General features: G+C 38.2%; 1 protein-coding gene across 1 annotated transcript in view; it reads left to right on the forward strand.

Moving 5' to 3' along the window:
• The window catches only part of LOC306884301 (ADAMTS-like protein 3), a 193257-nt gene that overhangs the window by 100479 nt on the left and 70668 nt on the right, over nt 1–22110 (forward strand). The window contains exons 5-7 of the mRNA XM_079440043.1: nt 10048–10093; nt 12641–12877; nt 19140–19266. Coding sequence (XP_079296169.1) covers nt 10048–10093; nt 12641–12877; nt 19140–19266 — 410 coding nt within the window. The remainder of the gene's footprint in view (nt 1–10047; nt 10094–12640; nt 12878–19139; nt 19267–22110) is intronic.

The following is a 22110-nucleotide window of genomic DNA, read 5'->3' on the forward strand; positions in this document are numbered from 1 at the left end:
AGTGCTTCATTTCCAGAAAGAATGGAAAACATGACAGACACTTTGGATTTAACAGTCTGTCTTTCTCCCTCCTAATTCCACTTCCATTTCTGCCTCACTTTCTCCTTCTAAAGGGAAGGAAAAAAAAAATTTGTTGCTCAAATAATAAAGTAAGTACACATGCCATTCATTATGCATGTGCATAATTTACATGATTTAGAATATATTACAGCGAGGTTGTTGTCATTAAAATGAAGCCAAGAGAATTGAATCTGTAACGGAGATCCATATGCTAGGCTTTTATTCAGAGACGAGCAGGGTCCAACAACAGCAAACAAGTATGGCATGAGCAAGACACAGAGTAATCCTAGGGCAAGCATGGGTCTTTGATCGGCGAACGATATCCAGAGGGTTAGAGAAGAGGGGTAGTCCGATAACCTGAGCAATAATCCAAACGAGGGATAAACGGATTCTGAACGGCGATACAAGGGTTAATCCAAGATACACGGGCAGGTATCAGGAAACAAGGCTATAAACAAAATAAACAAAACATAGAAAACACGGAAGGGCTCCGTAATGTAGCCATCACTTGGAGAGCGATAAACGCTAGACAATACTGGAACTAAACAAACACGAAATGGCTCGGTAAAGCAGCTAACACTTGGAGAGTGCTAAACACAGAACAATACACTGTAAAAAGTCATTTGCCAAGTTTACTTAATTGCATTGTGCAAACTCATTGCCTTAATTCAATTAAGTAATTAAGTAATTCAATTAAGTTCTTAACTCAAGTGTAATTAGTTTCATTTACTAATATATTAGTAGCATTTCTTATTTTAAGTCCTATTTACCATACCTGTGAAGTTTTGGATTTGAAAATAAGGGAAATTTTCCGGCGCCCGCCGCGAGCAGTCCCACCACCCCAACCAAGCTCCAGTATCCCTTACATTTTAAGACAGGTGACAAGAAATCTAAAATCACCACTTGTCAACCACTTATAAACTACAATTGGCTTTATGCACAGCTGCACTACTTCCTGAACTTCAGGCAGCTCCTTTGTTTCCTGTCTGCCTTTATTGGACAAACTGATTAATCCAGGTGATCAGTTTGTCCAATAATTAGTGACTCTTTTAGTGACTTATTGTACTCATTTGTTGCAGACTTTGCATTCTTTAAGACTCTTTTGGAAGGAGTGTATTTGTGGGCTGAGCCAGAATGGTTAATTTTACATGAGAGTACAGCGCAAACAGTTCTGTTGTCTAACGACATCCTATTCTCTGTAACAATCTTTTGTACCATGCTAAACACCCTTTCTGAACTTGCATTGCTATGGGGAATGCATAGTAAAGCCTTCATAAGTTTTGGCAGCTCACTGAACCTCATGTCCTTTCCTACCAGGCCCCAAGATCTGTCGATTCTGTCTTCTTGGGGAGAGTTGCTTGCTATCTGTCACCTGATACTCTGTGAATTCCTCCCTCATCTTATCCTCTTTCAGCCTCAACTGAGGGAACAGGGCCCCTAGCCTTTCCACTGTAAAGTAAAACAAGTGTTTGACTGAACATTGCAGATCTAAACAAGTATCAAGTATACTGTGCCAATTATTTCTTTGGTTATCAATGGGGAACTGTCCCCAGAGGATGTTGTTATGATGCGATGTAAAGCCCTTGAGACAAATTGTTTGTAAAAATGGGCTGTACAAATAAAATTGCCTTGCCTTGCTTAACATCAATAGGCTTTATGCCCACCTCCACTACTTGCTGAACTTAAGCCAGCTCCTTTATTTCCTGTCAATTTCTGCACTACAATGGTACTGTTACCACACTGCACAAAGCTGTACATATCGGTTTATATGGTTCATACTAAATATCCATATTTATTCAGTTTTTCTGTAATATATTCTGTTAATACACTGCATATATCTATATTGTTCTTACTACTACTATAATGATACTGCCACTACATTGCACATATCTGTACATATTGATCATACATTGTTCATATTACATAGCCATATTTATTCTGCTCTTATAAGGTTACTGCTAATACACTACACATACTTATATTTAATTTATCCAGGCGTGTCTGACCATTGCTAGGGTGGTTGCTAGGGTAAGTAGTGGAGCTGGGCATAAAGCCTATTGGAAACTGTTTCTATTATCTACCTGTCACTGGAGTTATGTTAAGGCGAGCTGCAGGGTCCAGCACTTTCAGGTCCCTCAGGAGTGGATGGTCGAGGGGAAAGGAGGAGGCGATGCTAAAGTCACAGTTACAAATCTTACAAAACGCGTGACTGTCCCCCACCCTGCTCTTCTTCAGAAAAATAAATCCGTTGTCCCATTGATCGCGGTATTTAACGTTACACGAGGGTTTTGGTTTTTTGGCAGGAGTGCCTTCCTTCTCTGTCCTGGCGTCCATCATCTGTCTGTTTTTTCTTCTTTTTTTCCCGCGTCGTCACTCATGAACTCATCATGTGACCTCACACACTAACCTGTAGTAGGCTACTGCAGGTGGCAGTTATCGCGAGGCTAGTGACAGAGCTCTGATTTTTTGGGGGGGGGACGTTTTTTTTTTTTTTTTTAAATAACGCAGGTTAAAATACGGGAGATTTACGGGAAAATACTAATACGGGAGGACGGTGGGAAAGAAGGGTAAATTACGTGAATTTCCCGGCCAAAACGGGATACTTGACAGGTATGATTTACTTAGATTCAATTAAGTTAACTAAACTTAAATGGCTTGTGATCTGAGGAACACTGAGAATAGCTAAAAAATAAAAAAAACACAGCTCTCCATTCACATTTCAAAACATTTATTTTTCAAATGCGATCTCCGGGTCTGGCGGTAGCACTTTTAGCTTAGCATAGATCATTGAATCGGATTAGACCATTAGCATCTCGCCCAAAAATGACCAAAGCGTTTCGATAATTTTCCTATTTAAAACTTGACATTGCAGCAGGTGCAATGATATTACGCAGTGCCTGAAAGTAGTCCCCAACAAGATACTAGTAATGATATAGCTGGGGACTACTTTCAGGCGCTGCATAATATCATTGCGCCTGCTGCACCCATGTACGGCAGCAAAGTTCCTTGATTATTATGCCGGAATGAGAGTATAGTTCCTAGCCATATTAGCCTAGAAAATCACAACTTTTCATTTTCCGTCGGTCTTAGTACACGATGTAACTACAGAAGAGTCAAGCTTTAAATAGGAAAATTATCGAAACTCTTTGGTCAAAACACGTGCATTAATCCATTAACTTTGACTTTAATATAATATAATCAAGTTGTTTAACATTAAACTCAAACTTATGTATAAACACTCACCAGTTTTATTGTTTATCAGCCGAGGTCTTCCACAAAGCAAGATGGCCGCTGATGTCCAAACCCTGATGACATCAGTGGTCACATGGCTTGCACAGCACTCAAACAAATCATGTAACCTTAACTAGGAACATTTGAGTAACTAGGTCTTTTAGCACAAATAGTAAGATTTAATAGACCTACATCAGTAAGGTAAACAAACAATAGCACTATGTAAAGTCAACAAAAATAATTGAGTTTGTTTGTACTCGGCAACTAGAACAGCATCTGAGTGAGTTTTTTCAAAATGTGTTTTCTGGGTATAATATTAGTCTTGAAATGCTAATTAGCTTGTTTTGTTTTTAGCCAATTTTAGTTTCTTGAACATTAAAATGTAAACTTTGCTGACTAAAAAGTAAAGTTTGCTAACTTCATAATCGTAAATTCGTAAGGCGAAATGTCTGTTTTTTTTTTTGTTTTTTTTAAACACTTTGTCTTATTCCAGTTTAATATGCTTAGATATTCATCAGATGCTTCTCCAGAAAAGTGTAACCCACTCTGGGGATATAAAAATATTGTTTGTCTAGCCAAACACAGTAACACTATAAACCCAAATAAATTGGCAAAAGTAAAAAAATAAAATAAAATAATAATAATCAGTTACCCCAAAGTTTAAAGTCAAAGTTTAATTAAGATTATTTTATTATTTTGTACTCATATAATTGCACTTGAAATAGCTGAGTAAGCTAATTTATACATTTCATATAAGATTATAATATAATCTCAAATTAATATTTTAGAAGCAGAAATTTAACTCTAAATTACTACTGAATCTCTCACTTAATATTAATCTTGTACAATATATATATATATATATATATATATATACTGTATATATGCTGGAAAATAGAAATCCCAGCCCAGTTTCATTAAAATTTAAGTTTGTGCAAATGAGAAGAAGCACGTTCACTAAACTCAAAGCAATGAAACAATTCAGAGTACTTAAAATGTGTCAGTTTTGGGAACTCGAAAGAAAATGAAAGTTCAGAATAGTCATAAAAGCTGATTTGTTTGAACTGATTTTTTTTATTTAAGATTGCCCTACTCAAACCAATTAATTATTGTGAGCATTACGGTTTACAGTAAACACTGGCTTAAGCAATGACGCAAGTTTCAGAGAACTTTTTCTTTCAAGTTCTCAACTCTCTCTTTTACCAACTCGAAAAATGCTCAAATTGTTCCTTTGGTTAATATGTTGGAGACAATTCCACACTTAGGTGATATTTTGGAAGCAGATCCTTGCTTGTTTTGTCCCATTGTCATACTGCTTAAATCAAGATTTAGACCCATTAGCTCCTGTTGGTACCATTCTGCAGGTCAAAAGCATTGACATTTTCCATTAATATTGATATGAAATGTTTTTAATTTTTTTATTTTTGCCAGTAACACATATCGTATCTAAATAGCTTATATTTCATTATAGTAGATGATTTACTGGCAAGTTTTTTTGGAGGACTCTTAGAAATGTGAAATGGACTTCACATCATAGCTCGGTTGTTAGTAAAAGGTTTGGTACAGTACTGAGTCCCATTAGCCAATCAACATTGCCATGATGTGTTGACATGGCCATGATGTTATTTTCCTACTGCTCTGGAGTAATTAGTCACATGCTATTTGTGACTCAGATGATTGGCTCCAAACCTGAGAAAGAAATGATGTACTTTCGACTGACTATCTGCCATTGAAATGAATGGGAACGCTAACGGATAGCTCTCTCCAGGTGTATCAGACCTCACTGAAGCAAACAGAGCAGTGTTTTGATAGCACAGCAGTGGAAATCACCCAATGAATGACTTATTTAGAATTGTTTATGCACATAATACTGGGATAGATATGTTTTTTTATTGTGTTGGAGGCAATTGTGTTTTTGTAGCACACTGCCTATTACTTCATTGCTGGAGGGTAGATGCCAAGAGCTAAAGCAATACATGTAGAAAATGGAAGTTACGCGATACTCATTTAAAACTAATTGACCGGTTAGATCCGACTGAAAACAAGAGAAAGGGCCAATTACGGCTTGCTTCAGGTCTCATTGGAAATGCTTCTGCTGACCCTCAACGTAAAATTGTTCTCAATGATTTGCAATTAAATGCTTCCTGTGTGAAGACTCATTTTTTCCAAGAATATTCAAACAAAATGCAGAAGGGTTTCTCGTCACTTTGATTAATGCCGCCTGTAAAATACCCTTCAAAAGGTTGGGGCCAAGATTTTTGATGTTTTTGAACACTTATGCTCTCCTTGGCTGGATTTATTTGAGAAAAATACAGGAAAAACAGAAATATTATGAAATATTTTTATAATTTAAAATTCCTGTTTTCTATGTGAATATATAGTTTATTCCTGTGATCAAAGCTGAATTTTCAGCATCATTAATCCAGTCTTCAGTGCTTCAGAAATCATTCTAATATGCTATTTTGCTGCTCAAGAAACATTGTTTATTATCAATTTTAAAAACAATTATGCATACAAGTTTTTTTAAGTCAAGCTTTTGTCTCTTGTCTTATGCACTGCTGCTTTTCTGTAGAAACTTTTTGGTTTATATTGTTCTTGAGTTCATTTGACACAGTTTGGGGATTCATACAAATACATTTTTTTTCCCAAATCAATAACCATTTTGATATTTGATGCCATTTCATCCATGCACAGAAAAATGTATTGCACAGATAAAGACTGTGCGATATTAAACAGACCATCATGAGTGTGCTGTGTGCTACTGGAATAACCTCGGCTCTCTTCCTCCTTTTGTTTATTGTCAGTAGAACTTTAGAAGAGCTGCAGCGGTGGGCCAGCTTGTGTTGCGATTGCGTTTTGCTGATTACACGAAGATCTGGAAGTGATTCCACAGCTGATTATGTGGTCAGCGAACAAAGAGGCTCTTTCTGAATCATAGCATCCGCGCAATATCGCTTGCACACAGGCCAGAGCACCTGTTAAAGGGCACTGGAGTAGAAATAACAGACATTGATGGTTTGGAGTGGAGACGGGGCAGGCTGTAGTTGACCTGAAAGAGAAGACTGCCCATAGAAAAAGACACAAAGTGTATTTTACAACAAAAGTCAACTTTCTGTTCATCAAACAATTCTGAAAAAATTCTCACAGTATCAGAATATGAAGCAGCACAACTGTTTTCAACATCGATAATAATGAGAAATGTTTCTTGAGCATCAAATGAGCATATTAGTGTGATTTCTGAACATTTTAGTATCAAGATACTATTATAGTTTTTAATAAAAAAAAAATATTTAGCATTTTCAATTTCATTTTAAAGTTTTAGTAATTTTGTTGTGTTTTTCATATATAGTTTTTATTATTAATTATGATTTATTCATTTTGTTTTAGTCATTTGTTGTCTTAGTAACTACTTGAAATAGAACATTTTTAATATGTTTTATTTCAGTTAATATTTATTTTATTTCAAGTAAGAATTTTTTATAATGGTTTTAGTTTTAGTTTCTGTTTAACTTTAATAACCCTGTTTCTGAAGGATAATGTGACACTGAAGGCTGAAAATTCAATAGAAAAATATTGCAATAGAAAACACTTATTTTAGACTGTAATAATATTTTTCAGTATTACTGTTTAGAATATATTTTTAATCAAATAAATGCAACCTTGGTGAGCATAAGAGACTTATTTTTAAAAATATAAAATCTTACAGACTCAATTTTTAAATGGTAGTGTAAAATTTCAGCACCAAGAAAAATACTAAATCAAATGTTTTTAATTACATGTTCAGCAGCTTTAGATCTCACAATTTTTCTGCTCTACTGTTGAATAATATATTTCAGACGACTCTTAAATGGCACATAGGAACATTACAAACTGACTGATCACGCATTCTCTTGCGTGACTCATTATTTGATCTGACTGCCAAATGTTAAGATTATTTTTTTACACAAACTTGAATTAAAAATAGCCATTTTTATTTCCACTATGATAACTGTCTCTTGCTGAATTATATATGCAGCAAATATAGTGATGTTATGCGACAACAATATAGCAACATGGAATAATCTCTTACTAGTAGAATAATCTCTAAATAGTATGCAGTGTGCAGTATTCAGTAAATAAAAACTAGACTTTCATCCTAAATCATTTCGCTCAAGGGCAGGACGATTGCAGAGAAAGATTGAGATCTTAATAACAGTCTGGTTGCATCTTCCTTCCACCCTTCAGAAGTCTTGTGATGTGAACTTTTTCTGTTTAGGGTGACTGCTGCTCTTCTGAACGGAATTAATAAACTGAAATATGATAAGCTAATGTTTTTAGGCTGAGGTATTAGGACATTTAGAAAGTCAATATCCTGTTGTTCTTCTCTCTGGTTTTCTGTCTCTAAACATCCTCTTCTCAAAACACATTGCTGCATATTTTGTACAGCTTTTTGGAGAGAATCACAAATGGCAAATAATTTCCTGTTTTTATTTATTTTTTAAATGCACTTATACTTTATTGACAGCATTGTTGTTATTACCTGACTGGCAGTCTAAGTGAAAAACAAATATTTCACATATAGAAAATAATGCTTTTTTGTCAAGGGAATTTATTTTTCAATAAAGCAAGCATTCATTTTATGTTCTCAAGAAGCGCACTAATAGACAAAGAGTCCCACAAACGAGTGAGCGGTTTAAAGAGAGAATAATCAAGAGCAGGTCTGAAAATCATTACTGTAGGGATAAATAGTAGGATGTTCCTTTCCCCTTGATAGTGTCACGAGTCCGGGTCCTGTACTTCTCCCTGGCCCCACAGGAGGCCGCCATCTCCCGTTCTCCCGGACTCATCTCCCATATCACATACACCTGCCATATCACACACACCTGCCGCATCATCATCACACTCAGTACACCCACAGCTGTTCCCCATTTGCCACAGACTATTTAGTCTTCCCTCTCCCACCACTCTGCCTGGGTTCGTACTTATCTGTTTATGTCTTGTAATCTGCTGTGTTTAAGTGTTGCTGTGCCGTGTTGGCCTTTGTTGTTTATATTATTAAAAGCCTTACCTGCATTTGGACCCTGACCTCGTCTTTCCACGCCATTCCTGGGGGCGTACCGTGACAGAACGAACCCAGCAATCATGGGTCCAGCAGGAAGGTTGCTTGGCATCCGCCAGGGAGACCGGAGCATTGAGGATTACGTCAGGGACTTCAGAGGATTGGCTCGGCAGACGGCGTTGGAGAAGACCTGCCTCATGGTCTTCTTTCATGGAGGCCTGGCCGAGCCCTTCAAGACCCTGATGCCCTACTGGGACCCCGAGGAGTCGCTGGAGAGTTACATTAACTTGGCTCTGTGGATGAGCGGCTCGGGCCTCAGGGTAGAGTTAGCGGCGGCGCCCGCGGATGTTGTCCCCGAGGCAGCGGAGCTCACTTCAGGCCTCTTCAAAGCGGCGACGCCCGCTGATGTTGTCCCCGAGGCAGCGGAGCTCACTTCAGGCCTCTTCAAAGAGGCGACGCCCGCTGATGTGGTCCCCGAGGCAGCGGAGCTCACTTCAGGCTTCTTCAAAGCGGCGGCGCCCGCTGATGTTGTCCCCGAGGCAGCGGAGCTCACTTCAGGCTTCTTCAAAGCGGCGGCGCCCGCTGATGTTGTCTCCGAGGCAGCGGAGCTCACTTCAGGCTTCTTCAAAGCGGCGGCGCCCGCTGATGTTGTCCCCGAGGCAGCGGAGCTCACTTCAGGCCCTCCCGAGAGCGCGGCGTTCGCTCACGAAGCTCCCGAGACAGCTGTGCTCGCTCCCGTTCCTCCCGAGAGCGCGGCGTTCGCTCACGAAGCTCCCGAGGCAGCTGTGCTCATTCACGTTCCTCCCGAGAGCGCGGCGTTCGCTTACGAAGCTCCCGAGACAGCTGTGCTCGCTCACGTTCCTCCCGAGACAGCTGTGCTCGCTTCCGTTCCTCCCGAGAGCGCGGCGTTCGCTCACAAAACTCCCGAGACAGCTGTGATCGCTCCCGTTCCTCCCGAGAGCGCGGCGTTCGCTCACGAAGCTCCCGAGACAGCTGGTCTCGCTCTCAGCGCTCCCGAGGCGGCGGGGCCTGCCTGGTTTGTTCCTCCGGTCCCACCCTGGCTGTTCGCTGGAGTTCCTGTCTGGCTGGAGTCTCCCTGGTCCAACCCTCCGAATCCGCCCCGGTCTCCTGCTCGGCCTCTGTCTCCACACGGACCTGGCCCGCCATCCCTCCCCCTGTTTCACCATCCCCCGGTTCCACCTCCCTCCATACTTTTGCGGTTGGTGGAACGTCTGGAAGCCGTTCCTTAGGGGAGGGGTAGTGTCACGAGTCCGGGTCCTGTACTTCTCCCTGGCCCCACAGGAGGCCGCCATCTCCCGTTCTCCCGGACTCATCTCCCATATCACATACACCTGCCATATCACACACACCTGCCGCATCATCATCACACTCAGTACACCCACAGCTGTTCCCCATTTGCCACAGACTATTTAGTCTTCCCTCTCCCACCACTCTGCCTGGGTTCGTACTTATCTGTTTATGTCTTGTAATCTGCTGTGTTTAAGTGTTGCTGTGCCGTGTTGGCCTTTGTTGTTTATATTATTAAAAGCCTTACCTGCATTTGGACCCTGACCTCGTCTTTCCACGCCATTCCTGGGGGCGTACCGTGACAGATAGTGTACTGTAATATTGAGACAAAAGATGGAGGGGTTGCGCCACAAAGAAGAACAATGACTTTGTAACATATCTGATTTTGTTGTTTTATGTTTGTTCCACAGGAACTGTGAGGGCAGGAACATCCGCTACAGAACATGCAGCAATACAGTAAGTCAGTATTATGAGGCCCACCAGCAATCTGTCTGCAGAAGCAAGTTTGCAAAGAATTGGAGTGACTGATGTTCATAAAATTATACAGATCCCTCATACCTTGCATGTTCATTTATTAGATATTTGTACTAATTTAGTCATTCATCCTGTTACCAGTACGAGTGTAGCACTCACAGCTCTGTTTAATGTGTTTAAATTCCATTGTGGATATTTGGTAACACTTTAGAATAGGGAACACTTATTAACTATTAACTATGACTTTTCCCCCAATAAACTCCTAATTTGTTGCTTATGAATAGTTAGTAAGGTAATTGTTAAGTTTAGGTATTGGGTAGGATTAGGGATGTAGAACAAGGTCATGTAGAATAAGGCATTAATATGTGCTTAATTACTACTAACAAATGGCTAATATTCTATTAATATGCATGCTAATCAGCAACTAGTTAAGAGACCCTAAAATAAAGAGTTACTGGATTTTTTTATTCTAAAGTTTTTAATGCCTCAATAAACTCCTAATTTGCTGCTTATTAATAGTTAGTAAGGTAGAACACACATTTCATGTGTGTTTTTCTCTTTTATGTGCATTTTTGCACAATGTAAATTTTGAGGGTGGGAATGAGAAACTGGTTCTTACAACCAGTTTAAATGAAAAAAAAAAAAATGAAAAAAACAAAAACTGACATGGAACCAAATGATTTTCATGAGTTTGATTCCATCAACAGATCTTTTTACATTTGTTTTTTTTTTGTTTTTATGCAAGTGAAGTGAATTTTCTTTTAAAGAAAAGCGATGTCTGGTTTGTGAATGAATCCATTATTTAAGTTGGATCTTTTCATTTTATAATAGTCATGATCAGTGTAGTCTGATTCGTGAACAAATAACTCTTATAACCAGTTGTTTATTTGATTCTTTGATGAATTGTTCAAATGACTCATACACTTCTTGGTGTAATAGCTCGAAATTAAAAAAAACAAAACAATAATGGAGTTGTTATGAAACCAGAATGGTGCCCTATGATTCAGTGAATAGTCCCCAACTACTAGACAAACTCATTTTGAGAGCTGTTAGATGCCCGTGTGTCTTAAGGACCATTTTAATCAAAAGCCAGTGTTTTTCTACCATTGAAGTGGTTTCATCTGGAATCACATTCCTTCTTCACCCACAATTCCAATCAGAGCCATCTGGGAAAGATTCCCAGCATAACATTTATCCCATTTCCGTCAAAACAGTGAGAACTGATGCTCGGTCTTCCCTGTCAGGCTTTATAATTGCTGTTGATGAGGTCTATTGTCAAATTGTTCTGTTTGTTTCCATTACTGGTCCTGACGTTGAAGACTTGTGATTTGTAAAAGCTCTATCCGATGGAGACGCTTCAGTCACGGGCATCACTGGTGATCTTTGCACATGGGGGCTTCAGAGTCGATCGGATGATTAAATGAGTTCAGAGCCCCGAGCTGCAGAGGAAGAATTGTGGTTTTCTTCAGTGCACAGGAGATGACATAGGAAATATTGTTTTTCAAAACATGGAGGCCTGCCACAGTTCAATTACACTGTCACCATTCATTAATGCACCCAGTCATCTGCATAAGCTTTATGATGTTACACACATGCTCATGATTTAATCTCGCTGCATAGAAAATAATATTTCCAGTGCCATTGTCAGGTCAGCTGTTATTTTTGGGCCTATTAAATGTCAGTGTTTCTATTTTGTAGGCAAAGATGGTGCTGTGTAGTAACTCATTATATATAATTAGATTATGTAATCAGATTCCAAAAATTAAACACTTGTTATTAGATTATATTACATTTTAAATAGTGCTGTCAAACCATTAATCACATCCAAAATAAAGGCTTTTGTATACATAATATATGTATGAATACTGTGTACATTTATTATGTATATATAAATACAAACACATGCATGTATATATTTAAGAAAATATATGTTATGTTTATATATTTAATGTATTTATATATAATATAAAATATAAGAATATAAATATATAAATGTATATACATGTAAATATTTTCAAAATATATACATGCATGTGTGTGTATTTATATATACATAATAAATATACACAGTACACATAAATATATTATGTAAACAAAAACTTTTATTTTGGATGCGATTAATCACAATTAATCGTTTGACAGCACTATTTTTTTATTTTAAAATACTCATAATCAGACTACATACACAAAAGTTAATTATTAATAAATAATTTCTAATTCTTCTGTTACATTTTACATTTTTCTTTCTAAAATTTTTCTTTCTGGGCAATCATTCCAGTTTTGTGGATTTTCATACTCGTTTTTATTTTAAAAGAATTTATTATATTTAAATTTTTAAATAGTGTTTTAAATAAAATATTTTAAATGAAATCATTTATTTGTTTTTATATCAATATGGTACAGGATTATTGTTACTAACTATGATTTCCGGCATGTAATTTGTATCCAGTGATAGACTGCAATTTGTAAGAAATCTACCTAAAGATATTAAAAAGTTGTCAAATCTTTCTCTGTCTTTGTTCCAATCAGGACTGTCCTCCAGAGTCAGGTGACTTCAGGGCTCAACAATGCTCTGCCCACAATGACATCAAGTACCAAGGACAAACCTATGAGTGGGTACCTGTGACGTACGACCCTATTTCACCCTGTGCCCTCCGATGTCAAGCCCGGGGGAAAAACCTGGTGGTGGAACTGGCGCCCAAAGTGTTGGATGGCACTCGGTGCAAAGAGGATTCTCTGGATATGTGCATCAGTGGGATTTGTCAGGTGAACATCAATGAACTTAAGCTACATAAACTGATAGGGAAGCACCCTTTGAGTTTGAAATATCAGTCCATGACATTATAAGAGTTGCCATAAGAGGCACTATAGCAAGCATTAGCTGTATTCTATACTTGTTTTATGTGGTGTTGAAACTCAAAAATTGGTAGTAAACTTCACAAACAGTTACAAAGAAACGGCAAGTAACACAGTGAATTAAATTTATTTTAGTGCTGTCAAACGATTAATCACGATTAATCGCATCCAAAATAAAAGTTTTTGTTTACATAATATATGTGTGTGTACTGTGTATATTTATTATGTATGTATAAATACACACATTGTCAGGGTGCGCGGGGACGAAGGAGCGATGAGACACGGAGAATCTTTAAACAAACAGTATTAATTAATCCAAAATGCCAAGAGAACACACATCAAGTCGGGGTGAAGACATATAACAGCAGACCAGAAACGCAGGGCAGAACACACTAAAAATAGAACTAACAAGGGGAAGATGAGACACAACTGGAAATCAGTGAACTAATAATGACACTAAACGAGGACAGAACCTGGAAAACCAAATAAGGACAAGGAAACACCTAGGGAAGAAGACACACTGTAACGGTACGTTGTTCCAGGGAACACAGGACGAGGGAATAAATAAAAAGTAAGATTTAATAACAAAAGAGAAGTGAAACAAAGTTTCTAAATAACAGAAAGTTACTTTAAAACTGGACAATAAGACTGTGGAACTCAAGACTTTAAAGACCACAAACTAATGAGCAAACAAGATGATTAACACAAGACAGGTGAACTGAATGATAATTAACTAAACTAGGACAGGAAATGCCAAATAAGGACAAAACAGTACTAAAATGGAAACCGACACGTGACAGATATCGCCCCCCTCCCGTAAGGTGCGTCCCACACCGTAACAGTCACATAGGGGAGGGGAGGCGGGCGCCCTGGTGGCTGGAGCAAGGCCAGGACAGGGAGGAGACAAGGGAAGCCTCCAGGGCGGATCAGGGGACTCAGGAGGCAATTGCGGATCAGGGAGCTTGGAAGGCCATGGTGAGTCTGGGGGTTCAGGGAGCCCAGGCGGGACTAATTTTTCAGGGGGATTAGATCGAGGAACCATAGTGGCCTTCCCCACGACCACTATGGTTATCCAGGCCAGGAGTATGTAGCCCCCCCAATAAAAAGTTTTTGGGAAGCTCCTCTCTGGAGGAGCGGTCTCTTGGGGGTGCTCTGGAAGCGTGGTCTCTTGGCGGTGCTCTGGAAGCGTGGAGCTGGACAGAACCAGGGGTTTCGACGGAGAGCTGGACGGGACCAGCGGAGACGTAGGAGAGCTGGACGGGACCATCGGAGACGTAGGAGGGCACTTGCGAGGAGCAGGCACAAGTTTGGAGAGAGTTTCATCCGGAGGGCTTGCCACATTCTCTGCCGGGGGGCTTAGGTTGGCCACTAATGGCGGCAGGCTTGGGTTGACCACGGGCGGCTGACTTGCGTGGGCCACGACCGGCGGGCTTGGTTTCCCAGTGGACGGCGGCGGTACAGATTTCAGAGCCGCGGCCATTTCAGACTGGGATTCCAGAATCGAGATTTCTTCCACAGGGGTAGACATTGGGACTGGAATGACTCTAGCATCCTTGTCGATCTCACCCACTGTGAAGGGAGAACCTGCTAGTAATAGCACATTATCAAGATATTGCGCCAGTGAGCCAGGGGTTGTAGCAGCTGGTGCTTGGAGATACAGATAATCATTAAGACCACTCCAGAATACAATCTTTAATGTCCCATCATTCCACTGCACTTGGTGGGCGAACGGGAGGAACTCCTCAACGTAGTACTCAATGGGATGGCCATCTTGGGTTATGGAGAGAATGACTGTGGCGGGATCAAGTGTGGAGCTCATGTCGCTGTAGTCGGTAAGGTCCGGTCTTCTGTTACAGAAAGCAGGATTCAAACAGAGAAATAGGTGAAATAACAGATATTTAACAACAGCAGAGCAGCTGGATCTGGAATTAGGTGAGTAGTAATTCAATAAACCAGTTTGAGTGCGCTGAGACGGTAAATTGAAATATATGTCTTGACAGGAATTCTTGGAGCAAGGATACGAACACACACTTGGAGAGAAGACCAGAGGTAAGTATACTAGCAGGACCATGAGAGCTGGTGCAGGGCAGGGACACTGGGGAAGCCTCCAGGGCGGGTCTGGGGACTCTGGCGTCCATGGCGGGCTAGTCTTGGGAGCCGCGGACATCGGCATCAATATCCCGCAAATGGTGGGCCTGGGTGAGCCGCAGACGGCGGCGACAATCTCCCGCGAATGGCGGGTCTGGGTGAGTCATGGACAGCGGCAACGATCTTCCGCGAACGGCGGGTCTGGGTGAGCCATGGACGGCGGCGGCGATTTCCCGCGAACAGTGGGTCGGGATGAGCCGCAGACGGCGGCAACAATCTTCTGCGACCTCCATAATTCGGTGTTGGTCCAGTCTTCTGTAACATATCAAAAGTGAGATTTAATAACAAAGAGCAGTGAAACAACGTTTCTAAATAACAGAAGTTACTAAGTCTGGACAATAAGACTCTGGAACTCAAGGCTTATAAAGACCACAAACTAATGAGCAAACAAGATGATTAACACAAGACAGGTAAACTGAATGATAATTAACTAAACTAGGACAGGAAATGCCAAATAAGGACAAAACGGAACTAAAATGGAAACCGACACGTGACACACACTTGACACACATACAGTATATACAGTATATTTCCAGTATTTGTACATGTATATATTTATACATTTATATTCTTATATTTTATATTATATATAAATATATTTAATATATAAACATAACATATTTTTCTTAAATATATACATGCGTGTGTTTGTATTTATATATACATAATAAATATACACACATATATTGTGTAAGCAAAAACTTTTATTTTGGATGCGATTAATCGCGATTAATCATTTGACAGCACTCATTTATTTATTTATTTATTTATGTGTGTATGTATGTATGTATGTTTCTTTTTACAGTGTAGGGGTGGGTGATATGACCAAAATCTTATTTCATGTTGTGAGTCATTTCATGCTAATGATATGTATCACAAATGTATTTTTTTTGTTGTTGGTGTTGTTGTTTTGTTATTAAAAATAAGATCAACATAATAGCAGTAAGAAGTAAACAGTAGGTTTGTATACTACATTAAATTTGAACAATAGGTTTATTTAACAGTAGCATTTAACCGAATAATACAACTTTACAATAATAAATAATATTTATTATGGTAAATAATTGTAATAAAATTATTATAATAAAGCATCACAATAATGAATATGTATTATAATCAAATTATTGTTATAAAGTAAAAATGATAATTTTGATTAAATAAAATGTTTGATGTTATTGCACGTGCATGTAGTAATGCTTATCCACTGGTATGCGAGAAAGAAGAACTTTTTTTCAGATCGTCCATTGTATTTTTGCTTGATTTGGGCTGTTTTTGTACTTTGTTTCTGGCTTGGATTTGTGAAATATTGAAAAAACAACTGTCTAACGGAAGTGGGAGCTTACCAGGTGCACTTGAACGTAGTGCGAGATGGCAGAACTCCCAGAAAACCAAAAGTAAAAAAACTGAAATCTGAAAATGTTATTTATACATAAGCCTACTTAAGTGAGCATTTACAGCGCTTAGGTTAATACATCTGTCCTTTAAAGTTCAGTCTAGGCTTATTGATGAGGTGAAAAATGCTCTTCTGAAGCCAAAGCCACTCAGTATTTACGAGGCAAAATTCTTGACCTTTTCAGCCCTGTTCTGACATGCATTACAGTAATATTAGCACAATGAAAATAAGCTTTACAGTTTTATCCAATTCTTTTCTCCAAGTCTCCATCCACTGAAGTTACCAAATCATCTGCTTCTGCCATAGTATCAGTCTTTTTTACTGCGTGTCCAAAGGCTTAATGTTATTGTTTGGTGGTACTGACGCCAACAGGTTTTCCATTCTGGATATTTCTAACAGCGCAGCTCACATTTCCTAAAAATATAAAAAACTTGCAGCTAAAATGGAAAGATAATGAAATAATGACCATAAACATAGGAAAACTGTCTCTCTTTTTGAGTGTTACATATGTGGGGATTTAGGGTATATTTAGGTCACGATTCTGCCAGATTAACCTCAATTCTGTGTCTTTGTGTGAGCAAAAGAGAGAAAGAGGCCTGAATCGACAGAAATACAAGGAATCGAGTTTCCATTTGACCATGGCTCCGGTTTAGGATGTTAAACACAGGATGTCCAAATACAGGGTCTCCAATTGCTTGGAAACTAACATAATTACTTGCATACATAAAATAGTTTATTTAGCACTAATTTTGCATTCATTTTGCAAATATCTTTCCAGTGCACCTAGAGCTTGAATAACTTTGCATTGTTTTTAAGGTTTCTTGGCTATGTTTGATGCGCTGAATACCAAAAATAGACAGAAATGTGTCATTATTTACCCTCATATGGCTCTCTTTTCCAACAGGGAACACAAAAGGAAATATTCTGAAGGATGAAAGGGGATGAATGCTATTATGCCCCAAAAAGGACAAACAAGCACCACAAAAGTAGTCCATATGACTTATACACAATATTCAAAGTTCTCAGAAATCAATATCTTTTTGTGGACAGGCTGGAACAACTCATAATTCACTATAAAAATCTCTTTTGTGGTTCTGAATATATTCAGAAATGGTGCATAAAAGCTAGGTTTATTTCTTGCATATTGTGTAACTGAACAAGATGTATACATTTAAATATATGCAAGTCTTAATAAGATTTGAGGGCATTATTTTAACCAAATTACAGCATAAATTTATATGTGTTTGTCTATTCCTTACACAATAATATCATATGGCTTGGAAGACTTGGAATATATTGCACACATCTTAATTTTATGGAGATGTTTTGGTCATTTGTGGAGCTCAAAAGTATGCATCCCCATTTAATTTTGTTGACGAGCTTCTGGCACATTCAGCTAAACTTTGCTTTTCTGTTCCACCGAAAAAAGAAAGTCGTACAGGTTTGGAACAACATGATGGTACGTAAATGATGACAGAATTTTCATTCTTGGGTGAACTTTCTTAATGTTTTCAGAAGACTCGCTGTTTTCCATTTGGCCCACAGCAAAGAAACACAATATACTCAAACCAAATCAGATGCAATCATCAGTATTCAATGCAGTACTGCACGGTAACTTAATTCGACAATGTTGATGAAACTTCTCTTGCGTTGCACTTAATTTGACCTCAGTCCCCGTGAGTATTAGGTAAATTGGCATAAATTAAGCTTGTCTGTTTACTTGTGCTTGTTTACCAGAGCTACTGGGTAAAGTAGTGCTGTTTGCTTTCTCTGGCTACGTTCCCTAGTGCCCTGCTAGTGTAAACAGCATTTTGCATTAAAACTGGGCAACTTTTCTGGTGCAGATGGCAGGTTCCTAGCAGAGCATCACTGTCAGATGCACAGATTTCTGGATAAATATTGAGGAATGCTGGGGGGAACGTGTGGGGATGAAAACTTATGAAGAATGATTCAGTATTCTTGCATGTTTTATATGTTGGCTCTCCATGAATTTTTATGATGCTTGTTAGAGCTTAAACATTGTAGCTTAGAGCCGTGCGCTGGCCAGTTTCTCAATCCACATCATTTTATTGTCAGTTTCTATTCTGTTATGGAGGAAGCATGATTTGTTGGTTGAGGTCCTGCAGGTCTGTTTCCCGCAAAATCAGTTGCCTCTCAAAATAGTGTTGCAGCTGCAGGAATGAATCAGGAAAATGTTCAATTCAAAATACTGTTGTGGATAATGAGTCTAATTTGGAGTCTAAAGGCCCGTTCACATCAAGCACGATAACGATAAAGATAACGATAAAGATATAGTTCTAAAAATGGTTCTCAGTATTAAAGAATAGCAGCATCCACACCACAACTATAATGATAATGGCACAAAGAAACAATATTGTTGGAATCACTTCCAGAACAATTTTTTCCAGCTGATGAATGATAAAAACACTGACAGTCAATCAGAATCCATCCTGCTATAATGAGCTCGAGAATTGCGCTCAGAATAAACAGACGATGTCGTTTGCTGGTGTGGACGCTAATATCGTTATTTTTATAGTTATCTTTATCGTTATCGTGCTTGGTGTGAACAGGCCTTAAGTAAATTTTCCCATTTTGCCTTTTTCTGAGTTATACCTCTGTTTTTTCCAACAGGAAGTTGGCTGTGACAGACAACTGGGAAGCAATGCTAAAGAGGACAACTGTGGCGTGTGCGCTGGAGACGGTTCCACTTGTCGACTGGTCCGGGGCCAGGCTCTGCCTCATGTGTCACCTGAAGAACGTAGGTACACGCATACATGAGCACATGTCTGTGGTTTGGTTTTTAGACTATTGCTCTCTTTGTTGGACAACAACATTGGATCTACCCACTGCCGTAACCACCATAGACACTGAGGGGGACTGCATCGGTGGTCTAACAGTGCTTGTCAATATCAAAATGATGCTCAATCAAATTAAAGAGTTTACTGTTTACAAGCAGAGCATGAATTCCAGCACAAAGCTTCAGTTTTAATGTTGAAAGAGAGTGGAGTAAGATGGAAGTAGCAAAATATTTAATATTTGACAACTGTTGACAACAAAAAGTTTATATGACCGACAGCTATACGGCTGCTTTCTCAAATATGGCCATTTTGGTATCATATATGTGTAATTCATGTAATTCCTAACTGAATGTGAGGAGACAAGACATGTTTGGGGTGTTGAAATTTTTAGGTACACAAATAGGAGTGAATGAATTCCCTGCTAGAATTAGAGCATTTCCTTTACTATTCTGTTCCTTTATAATTTATAAAAAAATATTAAATTGTCCCCACCAGGGTTCAAGACATCAGTATGGGCTTGGATCAACCAATGACATTTGGACTGGAATTGTTTATAAATATAGTTAAGAGTTTTATTTTTTACTTTTTTTTTTTTTTTTTTTGGATATGGGGAAAAAGTATAATTGTAATTGTATTTTTATATAAAAACTGTGATTTAAAATGTGTTTTGTTTTGCTTTTATTTAGTTTGTAGGGCTGCACAATTTGGGCAAAAAAGCAAGTTTATATAATAATAAACAAATAAAAAATCCTTGCATTTGTATTTTTGTCTTTGTGAAAAATTTGTATTTAAGAAAACAACTATAAAATAAAGATTACTATAATAATAATATTAATAAAAACAACAACAATATTATTATTATTGCAATTATGATGATTTATTATTATTGTTAAATATTAAACAAATTAGAAATATAATTATTGTGACATTTCAGTGTAATTTAACTGACTAACTAAATGTCTATTTTTAGCATTAAGACAGCCGTAAATATTGATACAAAATGTTATTATGGTGGAAAACCATTGCAAGCCCTTTAAGCTTTTCTTTTGTTGTCAGCAGCCAGTTTATAAGAGCTTTTCATTACAACTTTGGGAAGATGGTTGGCGCATGTTGCATTACCAAATGCAATCCAAACTCAGAGCAGATGCAGAAATGAACAGTTCTTATGGAGCAGCATTAACTCTGAGACACTGAAAACACTGGATCATAAGCTGCTCATGTGTAAATGAACACAGTGCCTTCACTCTGGCACACACAGCACACATATATTTATTTAGCTGAATCACAGCTAATTTAATTTAAGCTGATTTAATAATCACACTAAGCCCGATCACGATTTCATTTTTGTTTCGATTAACTGTGCCACTCAACACGATACTATGCATTTAATTAAGTCAGTGGACTTTTCTCCCTTTTGCTTAAATTTGAATGTTTATTGCTGTATCAAATCAAATAATCCTCAAGGTTCAGAAACACTTTAAAGCCATAAACTCTTATGTGTTTTAAGCAGTCTTGCGTTCCCTGTGGTCTTCAGTGCAAGCATTGGCAGCTTTATTTGCCTGCTTAATTTATGTGAATGCCAGCAGACGGATTGTTTGCATTCTGGGACTGAAGATATAGTTATTGATTCCCTTTAAAGGGTGTGAGGGAATCTCAGCCCATTTGTGAGAAATAACACACTTCATGCTGTGGCTCTTGCTTGTTAATAGCTAGTTGTCATTTATTTAAGATTATTACCCAAATACTCAGTTTGTGTTTCTGTCTGCTGGGCAAGTATTGGGTTTTTAGGCAGGACGCCATTGCTGAAATCACGTCTGTATAAAAATATCAAATAACAGAGGTGTTTTATGTGACAACCACACCCCAAATTAATTAAGACAGCAATTTTTTATTTCTGCACACGGTACAGCTGAATGTTGCCTTTAAACATTCCAGCCTGAGGAACACAAGGCTATTTCTGTGGCACTTTGTTCTCACCTTGAGTTTTATATTAGTTTTGGGAAGATTCTGCAGTGTATTGTGTTTGGTGGCTGCCGAGGATTTTTCCTCATCCAAAAATTCCTTTGTCTTACAGCAAAATGCTCCAACGACTTTGATTACGGTGCCGTTCCAAAGCCTAGTTGGCTGCACAGGCAGTATTTCAAGGCATCATAAGCACACTTCCCACGCAAAGGCTGTTCCAAAGCGTAGGAAGCGTGACTATGCTGACTTCAAAGATACCTTTGGCAACATCACATGTGGAAAAATGCGTTACGTTGACCCCATGTGAGATGGATGACACAGGATGACAAGTTAATTGTAAATGTACACTGTCGTTCAAAACGTTAGAGTTGCTGAGATTTTTATTGTTTTTAAAAACTGTCTTATGCTCTCCAAGGCTTACTTTTTTGATAAAAAAAATACAGTAAAAACAATTATAAATTTGAAATATTATTACAATTTAAAATAACTGATTTTCTATTTGAATATGTTTTCATATGTAATTTATTTCTGTGATGCAAAGCTGAATTTTCAGCATCATTACACCAGGCTTCAGTGTCACACGATGCTTCAGAAATCATTAGAATATGCTGACTATAATATTTTTGTGGACATTGTGATATTTTTGGTAAGGATTTCTGGATGAAAAGAAAATTCAAAAGAGCATCATTTTTTTTAAATCTATTTTTGTTTTTTTTTCACTTTTTTTATCAATTTAATGCTTCATTCTTGAATAGAAGTATTCATTTTTGTCTTATAAATATTTAAATAATAAATAAATTATACTAACCCCAAACCTTTGAGTGGTAGTGTATATACTTCCT

The sequence above is a fragment of the Barbus barbus genome (assembly GCF_936440315.1).
Source record: "Barbus barbus genome assembly, chromosome: 2".
NCBI classification, from domain to species: domain Eukaryota; kingdom Metazoa; phylum Chordata; class Actinopteri; order Cypriniformes; family Cyprinidae; genus Barbus; species Barbus barbus.